Here is a 12,376-nt window from a genome sequence, read left to right on the forward strand (position 1 = left end):
TTTTCTATAGTTTCAGAGTTATCTGCCAAGGACAGTGTTTCAGTCACATCATATTTGTCACACAGCCACAGTATATCACCTGTAGCAAAAAGAAAAAAATCTCCATCATCCAGAAACAACCATAGATAAGTTTGTGGTAAGAACCAGCAGATTACAAAAAGAGGTAATTGATGAAAAAACTGCCTGGTTTGTTTATGCAACAAACTCTCCTTTCCGTATGATTGAGAACCCATACATCATTAACATGGTTCAGTCATTAAGACAAGGATACAGTCCACCCAACAGAGCAGATGTTCCAGGCAAATTGCTGGATAAAGTGCATGAAAGAGAAATTGAGCAGTGTGCAAAAGGTCTAGAGGGTGAAATTGTTAACCTGAGTCTTGATGGGTGGAGCAATGTCCACAATGATCCTGTTGTACGTGTCTGTGTGACAACAGAAGATGGGAATGTCTTCTTTACAGAAACAATTGATACATCAGGAAATACACACACAGCAGAATACTTGCAAGAAGTAGCAGTAAAAGTTATAACAAACTGTGAAAAAAAATTCAAATGTCTAGTACGCAGCTTGGGCACAGACAATGCTACAACTGTATCCAAGATGAGAAGAAATTATTTAGAAGAGAGTCCCAAGCTAATAACATACGGTTGCAGTGATCATTTGATGCAACTCCTAGCCAAAGACTTCAGTGTTCCAGAAATAAAGTCTAATATTGTTGAAACTGCAAAATATTTCTGTAACAACCACTTTGCAGCAGCCACTCTGAAAAAAGTGGGAGGACCCAAGCTAACTCTCCCACAAGACGTGCGATGGAACTCAGTAGTGGACTGTTTTGAGCACTATATCAAGAACTGGCCTAATCTGATGACAATTTGTGAACAAAATCATGAAAAAATAGATGGCACTGTCACAGCCAAAGTTCTCAACATTGGGCTTAAGAGAAATGTTGAACACATGCTGAGTACCCTGAAGCCTATTTATATAGCCTTGAACAAAATGCACGGAAACAGCTGCTTTATTGCTGACGCTGTTGAAATCTGGGAGGAGCTGAGTGAGATCTTAAAGAGAAATATGCAATGACAGAGTTAAATTATAAGCATTTAAAAAAAAAAAAAAAAAAAAAAAGAATGGGACAAGCACTATCTCCAGCTCATTTTCTTGCATATATTCTCAATACTCGGTACCAAGGTCAAACCTTAACTGCTGAAGAAGAAGAGTTGGCTATGACATGGACATCCAGCAATCATCCCTCTATAATGCCAACTATAATAAACTTCAGAGTTAAGGGTGAACCATTCAAGAAATATGTTTGCGAATGATGTTTTAAAGAAAGTCACACCAGTGAACTGGAGGAAGTCACTTAAGCACTTGGATTCAGAGACTGTTGAAGTGATAATCTCACTTTTAACAGCTGTAGCTTCTTCTCCGGTGTAGAAAGAATATTTTCTTCCTTTGGACTAATTCATTCCAAATTGAGAAATCGTTTGGGACCTGATAAAGCAGGAAAGCTTGTTTTTCTTTTCCAGATTATGAACAAACAGGAAAATGAAGGTGAAGACGACTGAGTTAGCTGCAGAAGCCAATATTTTAAGTTTCTCGTGTTGACATGGCTGACATTTTTTTAAAAAAAAAAACCCCAAAATTAAATTGACTATTTCATTTAACTATTTTAGTTAAAAACAAACCTGATTTTTAAAAACTTGAATGTTTAACTAAATTCAAAAATTCATATGCTTGTTTTGTTAAAATATTATGTGTTTGCTATTGAAGCAAAAAATCCAGAACACATAATGTTGTTGTTTTAGTTAAATAAAACAATTTAAATGTCTGTTTGGTGATGTTCTCCTCCTAATACAGCATGGCAAGAAAATCCTCCAAATATTAATGATTAACCTGTTGAACTGGAGATATTTATGAAGTCATTGGGAGGTGAACTATCTGCTTCAATTACCTTTGGTAAATGAAATAACCAAACAATTATCATTTTCTGATATAGCTGTAAAGCTAATCTGAAAAGTTTTCAAAATAAATCACTTTAAAAATGTATAGTGTGTACCTTCTAAAAATGAAACCTACATTTATCTTTGAGTTGTGAAGAATATGTATTAAGGTTATAACAACCACAAGAATGCACTTTTATGTAGAAATCCATGATTGAATCGAATCTTTCTGACTAGTGATTTAAATTATGATTAAATCAATTTGATTTAAATCAAATCCACCCTGATTCCTTGTTTTAAAATATTTAGCTATTTGCTCTTTCAAATCCATTTTTAGCCCTTACAGTTTCTCTCTTACCTACTGCCTGCTATAATTTGAGCTTCTGCTGAATGGCTTCACTGGAGTTAGATTTCCATATTTTGAAGGATTTCTGTTTGACTTGAATAGTCTCTTGAACTTTGCCATATAGGCTTACATCTCCCTTTCCTGTTTCTTTTTTGTTAGCATTGTGTGTGCCATTTGAGACTGAGAAAATCTAATGACAGCTTTCTACTTCTCAAACTAAGCTTAAACATTTACTGTTGTTAATCTAAACATTTTTAGGTTAGTATTTTTCCCTATGAACTTATTCCCACTCAAGCAAAAGATAGTTTCTTCAAGTAGCGGAGACCTCAACATTACCAAGTGAACCAAGTTTAGCAACATTCCATAATTTTTTCTTAAGATTCCCATAGTAACTAGCTGCAAATTATTTAAGTCACAACCTTTGATATCTGCAAAAGTCACTTCCTTAGCATTTCCCCCCCACAAATTAAAGCATTCACAGATTTCAGTGGTGAGTAACACGTCAGTCAGTTGTATTTTCAAACGCATCAGAATTGGAAAATGTTATTTATAGCATATAAACTAAGCTTTATCACAAATATACTGAGAGAGCAAAACCGTGTCAAGAATTTCATCCATTCTTATTATATTAAGTATATTTAGTAAGTTATAATACTTTACCTTATTTATTATACCACGTACTTCACTTGCAAAATCACGGGAACATATTTCTAAGTGAAAAATCTTTCCACAGTTTGACACACAGGCTCCTAGCAGCTGGCAACAGAAATAAAATTGCAAAAAACGTTGAAGACAGCAATGGTAGTGATTTGTTCAAAACACGAGTGTTTGTTGTTAAAAAAAAGTGAGTAATATGGGCTAAATTCCATCTTTAGATAAGCATGCCAACTCCCACCAACTCCATCTAGAATTAAATATGTGTATTCATGGACAGAGTTTGGCTGTAATGGTTGCTTGAGTACATAAAGATACAGATGTAAAGTTCCACAAAATAATGTATAGTCTACTTACCGTTAGTGCTTGCAAAGCAACATGTGGGACCTTATGATTTACTCTTTTCATTATGGCTTTAAGGCAATCTTTTGCTCTAGAAGAGAATTAAGAGAATATCAGTGATAGTATAGTATAGTTCAGTCACTGTAAATTACAAATTAAAATGTCACCATGTTGTTAGCGTCCAGGGAAGTTAAGTCAGCCAATGAAATGTATGATACAAGTTTTAAAAGCCAGCAATGTAGCCAAGCCAAAACTCAAGTTTTCCATAACAGTACCAGCTTGGGAATTACCACCCATGGCTAGAGAGAGAACCACCTGAAGAAGATGGACCTGAAATAGACAACAACAAGGAAGAAGACCCTCTATACGAAGAAGCAATTGCCATGTTTTAAAAAGTGTGTTTTGTCTAGATATTGGGAAAAAATCACAGATCTAGGTGGATAAAAACAATGATTTTTTAAAATTTAAATCTTATTTGCTCTTTTTACCTATTTTAGAGTCAACTTGCTGAAGCAGCTGTTCTGTACTCTTTTTTTTTTTTAATTTCTTAAGTGTTGGAAAGATTTCAGGTTTTATGGATTTTTTTTTTCAACGGAGAAGTTTCACAGTTAAAACGCTCATCTATGCTGAAAAAGTAAGTCCAGAACTTCATTAATATTCGTACAGTGAAAACACCACAAAATAAAATTTAGAAGAAAGGAGCCCATGCTACATTTGTAAACAAACGCCACCTTTGATATACGGAATTTCAACAGGAACATTTCAGCTTTTTGAACCTATCAGGCTATATTTCTCAATCAGGTTTGCAGTTTGAAATCAGTGGGGTGAGAAGTCTCACTTTAATCTATTTTTGAAAAACTGGACATGTGGTAGATAGAGACCACAATAACTTTGTTAGTGTACTGAAAGTCTAAACAACTTTTCATTACCAACACTGAAGCAGTTTTGTTTCAAAAATGACAAAGATTTTATACGACTGAGTGAGAAGAGTTAAAATACAATTATAGCCCCAAAGTTGCATACACTTGGGCACATGCTTGACTTTAAAAGCCTAGGTCCTCTGTTGAAGTTACTTTTAAGAGTAATTCAATAAATTGCATACCTGTTTAAGTGTTTCCTGTATCAGGGCCTTGATTTTCAGTATTTTGTTTTTGCCTATAGCAGTTTTGTAAACTTCAAATAAGATACGTCATCAGTAGTGGCATTAAAAAACCCACATCATACACACTTTAGCTTGTTATAGATTTTAATCTACAATTACAATAGCACTAATTCTAAAGTCAGTGTTTAAACAGCTTCAACCTGATTCAAAACAGTGGTATTTTTTTAACAAAAGAGATTTAAATCATTCTACCCCAACAGCTGTACAAAAATCATTTGGAATGTACAAGGATGGATATTAGAAGTGTTAAGGAAAAAAGTTGACTTGTTTTTCTCAAAGGCTAAGAAGCCCAAAACATTTGTCTGGTTGTGGGAGATCATTAAGACAGAAGAGCCTTTATCAAGTTAGAGGTTGCACCCTTATATCCTAGGGGAGGTAATAGAAAAATCACCTCTCCGCCCCATAAGATAGTTTACGTGCTTTCAGTGGTTACATCTAGTCCAACCCTCTTAATTTTTGTTTATAACTAAAATTTCATTATTTTTAACAGCTCACACAAACAAGAGACTCTGACCGGTGTGTGGTGTCACATATACAGAGAAAAATAACGTGTTTTCTTGTCATTTTTAGTTCAGTAATCTTAAACTTAAGCATTATTTTTAACAGTAGGTAAAAAAAAGATTTCAGACAGATGAGATTTCTATGTTGATAGACAAATGCAAAGATAACTACATTATAAAACGAGTTACCTTTGACTGATAAAAGTCAGCCAGTCTAGAGGCAGAGATCAGCAGTCACATTTGACTATTATAGGATGGCTGAATTACTGCTTGTGTTTAAAAGTATTAAATTCCATTTGGATATTGACCCCACTTTTCCATGTTGACCTCCATCCATCTTACACTTCCCTGTAACACATATACACTAACTTTTCATCAGAGGTAACTTTTCAATTTAGACAAGTTTCTGCAATGAATTTAGTTGTACTTTCTCCTCCTGGCCTGGATGCTTCAGAAATTTCATGCTACATTATTTATCACGAGTAACTCGGTTTACTGTGCAATACTGCATAAAAATTGGAATGAGTCAAACGTACACCAATTACTCCACTGGAAATCCTGTTGGAAGAAACTTCAAGCAGGTTCAAAACTTCTTCTCGGAGCACTTTAAAGCCAACCATGGTCATTGTTAGCACTGTTTACGAAAGTGTTTATTGATCATATTACTTTCTGCATAGTTGACTCAGATACACATTTTAGGAAGCTCCACTCCTCTAACGGTGGTGTACAGTGTGTTGGGGTTTTTTTAAGTGAATGTGGAGTAAGACATTGTGAAGCTGAAACACATCTTACCCATTAGGAGTACTTCCAACTTTGTCACATATATCCATAATAAGACCCCAGTCCTCACTGGTATTGTATTCATTTGTGGCTTTTTCTACAAAGAAAAAGATGGAATTTAGCTTTATAATTTGGTGAACTAGCTGCTTTCAGAATATGACAGAACAACCATTTTATATATAAATAATTAAAAGAGTAATGTCTTTTCTAAACCAATGCTAACATTTATTAATTTCTAAAACAATTTTAAATCCCTGTTTGCATTTATAGGTAGTATTTTATGATATACCAGTAGTTCTCAGACTATTGTAATGGTGACCCCTTTCACACAGCAAGCCTCTGAATGCGACCCCCTCCCAATAAATATATTAAAAAGTGTATTTAATTTAACACCATTGTAAAATGTTGGAGGCAAAGCAGGATTTGGGGTGGAGGCTGACCGCTCGTAACCCCCCATGTAATAACCTTGCAACCCCGAGGGGTCCTGACCCCTAGTTTGAGAACCCCTGTGATACACACAAGACACTTTATATTATGAAGCAAGATGAATAAGTATGATTAGCATGCACTGGAATCAAAAGGTGAAAAATAGTACTTAATAATTTACAGCATTAAACATTGAACTATATACTATACTACATAATTTGTTTAGCTATTGCATGTTGAAGTCAGTCCTTCAGATTTAGATTTTCCCCAAGGTTGTTAAGTTTGTACATTATGAAATGTGTAACAAAGGTCGTTAACCACCTTTTCATTTTTTTTAAACTGTTTTCATAAAGTAGCCTCTCCCTTATTCAAATGCCTTCTTAAAACACATGCTTCCATGAGACTTTCAGTGACAGTTCACCAATGTCAGGAATTGGTAAGAGGAAAAGACATAGCGATAAACACAAACTGCTCTTTGTACAAACCCGTGATCCATCCAAAGTGTTTCTGCACATCTACCTTTTATTGTGTTTCACCCTCTCCACCTCCCTCTGAGGCCTAATGTCATTTAGTAATATACTCACAAGTCGAACCATGTCATTTTAATCACACAAACAATATATTCAGCAATGACACAAATAATTTTCAAGTAACAAGTTAAAGAGTTTTTGTGTAGGTTTAAGATTTATTTTTACACTGTTACCGTTTAAAAACAAACATTCTAATTCCATTCAATATAGAAAAGCTAAAGCAATCAGATTCATGCTTTGGGTTCCATCAAATATGCTTCACAAGCGGGCCTGGCAGTATCATAACCTTTGTGGTACCAGGTTGTAATAAGATAAACCACCAAATCCCTTTAAGTCTCTAATACTGTACTGTATTGGTGCACTGTAATGGCAACTATTCTGAAACCGCATGGGTTGCTGACTGCAATACCATTACAGCATTATTTGATGCCTGTAATTATGTTATTTCTCTGATAGCAAGCCTCACTGCTCAATAGTTTGAGAGACAGTTGCAACCACTTTCTGGGTTAGATTGATTAAAAATTAGGGAGTGAACTCCAGACAGCGGCCAGAGCAGCAGCAACCACAAACAGTGACCCTGGAAATCATCTTATATTGACACACAGGTGAACCTAGGAGGAGGCATATGAATCAGAGGTGTTGGCCACAGTACCGCCACTACAACCTCGACTTGCTGTTCTGGGACAGCAGGGCTGGAGTCTAAGAAATATCCAACTCCTAAGAAAACACCTGGAGAGGTCTTTACATAAAACTGGAAACTGCAATTGCTTGAACTCCGAAGGAAATCAATGAGTATTCAAAAATTTACATAACTGAGCCTGTGAATTTTTACATTCATTCCTTGGCTGTTTTGGCACTATGATTTGAGAGCACTGAATACTCAAGAAAGTAAAGAACTAAACAACATTCACTGAGAGCTAAATTTAATGCAATGGGGCTAGGCCTATGGCACTGCCAAAGAACCACATTTCAGACTTTCAGGACATTTATTATTCCAGTCCTGACTTCCCTTGAGCTGAGACTACCAGTCATGAGAAATTATGTGGCGGTTTTGTAATGCAGATTAGAGCCTAATACCAACAAATTCATCTTCACTGTGATCGAAGGGCTATATTCTAGGTCTCCAGAGATTAAGCACTTGTGCATTTATCTAGTACATAAAATTAGATAGAGTTCTTGTATACAATGAGAAATTGTTTGTACAAGACAATGAATGCCAGAGAGTGAATCTGCTCCCCAATATGATGAAATTTTAAATGATGGCATTTTTTTGTATTTCATATATCTAAATAAGTGAAAGATTTCAAACTTTTTTTATTTTAAATTTAGGACTAATAAAACAGTCTATATTCCAGACTGGTCCCTGACTCTTTTGGATCATGAAATACAAACACTTAGGAAGAGTAACTAGAAGCATATATCCTACAACTATTTTGTTTACTTAAAGTTAGTGCAGCACTGATAACATTTAAAGAAGAGGCTCTTCAATGTATTAGCTTTGATCTAACTGCTGAATCTTTTTCACAAACGGTAAATAAATATTACCATTGTACGATTAATATATTTTCAGTAAGAACAATCAGACAGTTTAAAGTTTTGCTAATGGCTAATTTTATAACTTTATTTTGCTGCTGTTTCTCAAGAGAATGAAATACAACTGGAGAAGGAAAAGTCTTCTACATATCACATTACATTTTTTTTTATTAAAAACTTGAAGTACAGCTGAAAACTAACAAGCAAATTTTTGTGACATCAAAACAAATTCTTGCGAGAAAATCTACAATTTTTCTCACTTCATGAGGTGTAATTTTATTTTGATATACGTTTTAAAAAGCTCTCAAATACATTTTATCAGGTGAGCTCTATTTTTTTCCTGGTGCTCACTGGCAATCTATTTTTTGTCAGATTTAATTTATTAGGGTTAGTTGTACTTTTTCAAGAAAATGAATGATGACAAATTTATCCAATGTTGAAGTAGGATTTACTGATCGTTTCCCTTGGTGTTCACACCTCATCCTCCCTGCTTGAACTAACCTCGTTATCCCTAGCCTGATTCTTGCTTGCATATTTATACCTGCCTCTGGAAATTTCCACTACATGCATCCGATGAAGTGGTTATTCATCCACGAAAGCTTATGCTCCAATAAGTCTGTTAGTCTATAAGGTGCCACCAGGACTCTTTGCCGCTTTTTACTGATCGTTGTTACTTTATGTTATACACACGTGCCACCCCTGCTGAATACTTAATCATGGATTTAAAAACCCGTTTAATCAAAACAGAACTTCCTTCTACTTCACTAGCTATTTCACCATACAGTACTTTCAGCTCATGTCTCCAAAGCTTTAAATACTTTATTCTTAAAGAGCAATTGACACTTCATATAGTATATTTTAGAATAATTCTTCAAACTGCATGTCTTTTACTTTCAACATATACATGAAAACAGGATCTTTAAAACATTCACATGTTCCTGAAGTTTGTTATTCATCATCTTAATCCTGACACCAATTATTTCCACACCAATTCTGATATTAAATGATTAAGCCTTCCATAGATAAGAGTTTATTTATCTGCTCCTGTTGATTTAAAGAAAGAGAACCTGCTTTCACAAAAACATATCTAGAGTTAAGAACTAAGGAAAGAAAAATAGAATACTCATGGAAAAGTAAACTTCTGTGTAAGTATGTTTTTCAAAAGTATTCCAAGAAACAGCAAAAAAATCCAAATTTCACAAGTATAAAGGACACCCTCCAAAAAAACGTATTAAAAAGGAAGTTAGTCATAGATATGGGTTACAGCCATAAAAATAACACAAAAGCAGTAATATGTTATTGTAAAATACACATGCAGGTATTTTAGTATTTTTGACATCCTAATCTATTATTAAAAAGGGCACTGAAGGGCCAAATCCTTATTCTGGCAAGATTCACACATCCATCACCCAGTGTTTTGCACGAAAAGAAACTGCAGGATTCAGCCCTATTATTTGTAAAGCCACCACTTTTATGTCCTTGTTTAACAACATAACACGTACATAGTAGTTGGATCGTGTTTAAAGAATGGTACCTTTAAATATTAATCCATTTGGCAATTCCAAGCTCTTCACTTTTCCCCAGTATTCTAGACAAAAGTTGAGGTCCCCAGTCCTGCAAACCTTGACTCATGCAAATACACCACAGAGAACTATTTAAAAGTGTCCCCATTCGTGCAGGCAAATAGACCTTTCCAACAGAATGAACTGAATTCATGCATAGCTGGTTTGGCATGTTTATACCTTCACCTCAATCGTATGTCAAAATCAACAACTCATAATAGGTTTTGTAGGAAAGGAGAATGAAGGGAATGCTTTTAGCATGCACACTTTGAAGTTAACAAAACAAGTCTTTAAAATTGGTTAGCATTTCTTCCACTCTACTAGCTTAAATAATAGAATAAGAGCATATGCAGCAGTTTTCATTAAAATATCACAGTGTAGAATATTCCACAACTGACCAAAAAACAAGAATGCTGAACTCTATTTAAAATGCCAACATAAAACAAATTTAAATGTTAATGGGATTTTATACTGAATTGGTAAACTTTTTCATTGTTTTTTTTCCTATTACATATACCTCTAATTAGTTTACAGTAAAAATTTAATGCTCAGTAAAGTGAGGGATGGATCATACTGCCTGGCCCGGGCACACAGGACTAAAAATGGCTGTGTAGACATTTGGGATCAGGCTGCAGTCTGAACTCTGGGACACCCCCCTTCCCTTGCAGAGTCCCAGAGCTCTGCCTTCAGCCCAAGCCCAAACATCTGCACAGCAATTTTTCAGCTGGGAAACATGAGCCCTGTGAGCCAGAATCAGCTGACACAGGCCAGCTGCAGACTTTTTATCCCTGCGTAGATATACCCTCAGTAGCTCCATCTATACAGGACTGCATTTAATGATTTTGTAACATGGACAGAACTCAGCTAAGGATTAATTTGATGCCACCAAATTCATTTCCACCAGACATTTTACTAGCCGATATTAAAACCAGGGGCAAAATCTGCCCAATATACTTCAGTAGAGTCCAGATTTCATCCCAGCTCTTTAGAGATGGAAATGCCAAACAAATGCACCACTTAACTCCATTCAGACTTGCATATGTAGCAGCTCCTGTGGCTTTCATATCAGATTGTTAGTGATCTGCGTCACACTTTCAGGGTTAATTGCACCTTTGAGCCCCTGCCTCATTGTCCTCAAGGACTCCCACTTAAGGTTTCAGGTTCCCAGCCATAACTGGTGCAAGAGTATCGTTCGCCCTCCAGACTAGGGGTTTAGGCTTGTAGTCCCTCTACACCTCACTGTGATTTCCCCAGAAAGTCTGACTGGGGCCCAGCACCTATAGTTAACCTCTCTCTAGGAGCTACAATAGTCATAACAGTTACCAGTCATCACAAAGTCAAATACGTTTATTCTTAGAGTAAAAGCACTACAGGAAAAAAAACATATAAAATCAGTAAGTGTTCCTATATGCATGCTAAAACATTGCATGTGGTTTGCAATATAGTCTGCAGATCTTATCTGTAAAAGTCTGCAATGGCATTAAGTTTTCTGAAGAAAAAAGTGCCCCAATTACAGTCTTGTCATGGAACCTTTTCTTAAACTGTTGGTTGTACATTAGACATCTTCTTACAGCTTGGATATATAAATCAGATGTACATGAACATAACATGCCATTTTGAGTCTTGTCAAAAAGAAGGTAGCATATTACCTAAAAATTTTCAAGCAATGATTATCACAAGCCTTATAGACTAACACACACTCCAGTTATTCACTGAGCTTAGTCAGAAAAATACATCATGTTTTTTCTTAAATTCTGCAACTTAGTTTAACGATGTTAAACTTCTAAAATCCAATAACTCTGGACCCACAGGTCGGCAGGCCAAGGGTCGTACACGCACGAATCGACGGACGCAATACGTTTGCTATCTCCTCTGGAACCTAGAGGTACCCGGTACGTGGGGGGCGAAAGGGGGCGGCTCGGGGCAGCTCTTGGGGACTATGGCGCCTGGTCTCGGCTGTGGTTCGAACACCGCCGGCCGCTGCACCGGACTACGCCCCAGCGCTCAGCTCTCAGCGGCGCAGCTGATTCAGAGTCACCCCCCCGCCCGACACACCCACCCCATTCCCAAACGCCCAACAGGAAAACGGCCCGGCCCCATTTCCCCAGCGCACCCCCCAGGGCCGGACCCCAGCCCGCCGCTCAGGGACAGAGTGCCGCCGCCGCCGCCGCCCCCCGGACACTGCCCCTCCCCCCGCAGCGGCCGCACTCCCGCTCACCCACCCACATCCTGCTCGAAAGGGTTGGGGGCGAACAGCGGCATCTCAGCGGCCTCCCCCCGGCGAGCCAGGCCCCTCTCCGGTGAGTCGCGGCAGCGCCCGACGTGCCCCCTCCCCGCGACCGCTTCCTGCTCCGCCCACCGCCACACAGGACCCGCCGCTCGCCCTTGCGCCTGCGCCGCGCCTGAACCAGAACAGCGAGCGTCGAAGAGAGACAAAAGACTTGGCGGCAGAGGGCGCTACCGCCACCGCGTAGCTGCTTCTGCCCGGTCTGGGGCAGGGGCGGAATGGGACTGCGGGGTCAGGCACTGAGAGAGCCACCTCACGCTCAGGCTCGCGGGCGGGGGCCTCACAGAGGGAGGGGCCTAGCACGGGCTGCGGA

At 37.7% G+C, this 12,376-nt stretch overlaps 1 protein-coding gene across 2 annotated transcripts in view; it reads right to left on the bottom strand.

Moving 5' to 3' along the window:
• Positions 1-12,127, bottom strand: part of STAM2 (signal transducing adaptor molecule 2) — a 32,547-nt gene extending 20,420 nt beyond the window's left edge. For both annotated transcript variants that reach the window (XM_077829563.1, XM_077829562.1), the window contains exons 1-4: positions 11,999-12,127; positions 5,738-5,822; positions 3,299-3,374; positions 2,948-3,043 (exon numbers count right to left, since the gene is read on the bottom strand). In XM_077829563.1, coding sequence (XP_077685689.1) covers positions 2,948-3,043; positions 3,299-3,374; positions 5,738-5,822; positions 11,999-12,038 — 297 coding nt within the window. In that variant the 5' untranslated portion in view covers positions 12,039-12,127. The remainder of the gene's footprint in view (positions 1-2,947; positions 3,044-3,298; positions 3,375-5,737; positions 5,823-11,998) is intronic.
• Positions 12,128-12,376: the final 249 nt, after the last annotated feature.

The sequence above is a fragment of the Eretmochelys imbricata genome, chromosome 11, assembly GCF_965152235.1.
Source record: "Eretmochelys imbricata isolate rEreImb1 chromosome 11, rEreImb1.hap1, whole genome shotgun sequence".
Taxonomy (NCBI): Eukaryota; Metazoa; Chordata; order Testudines; family Cheloniidae; genus Eretmochelys; species Eretmochelys imbricata.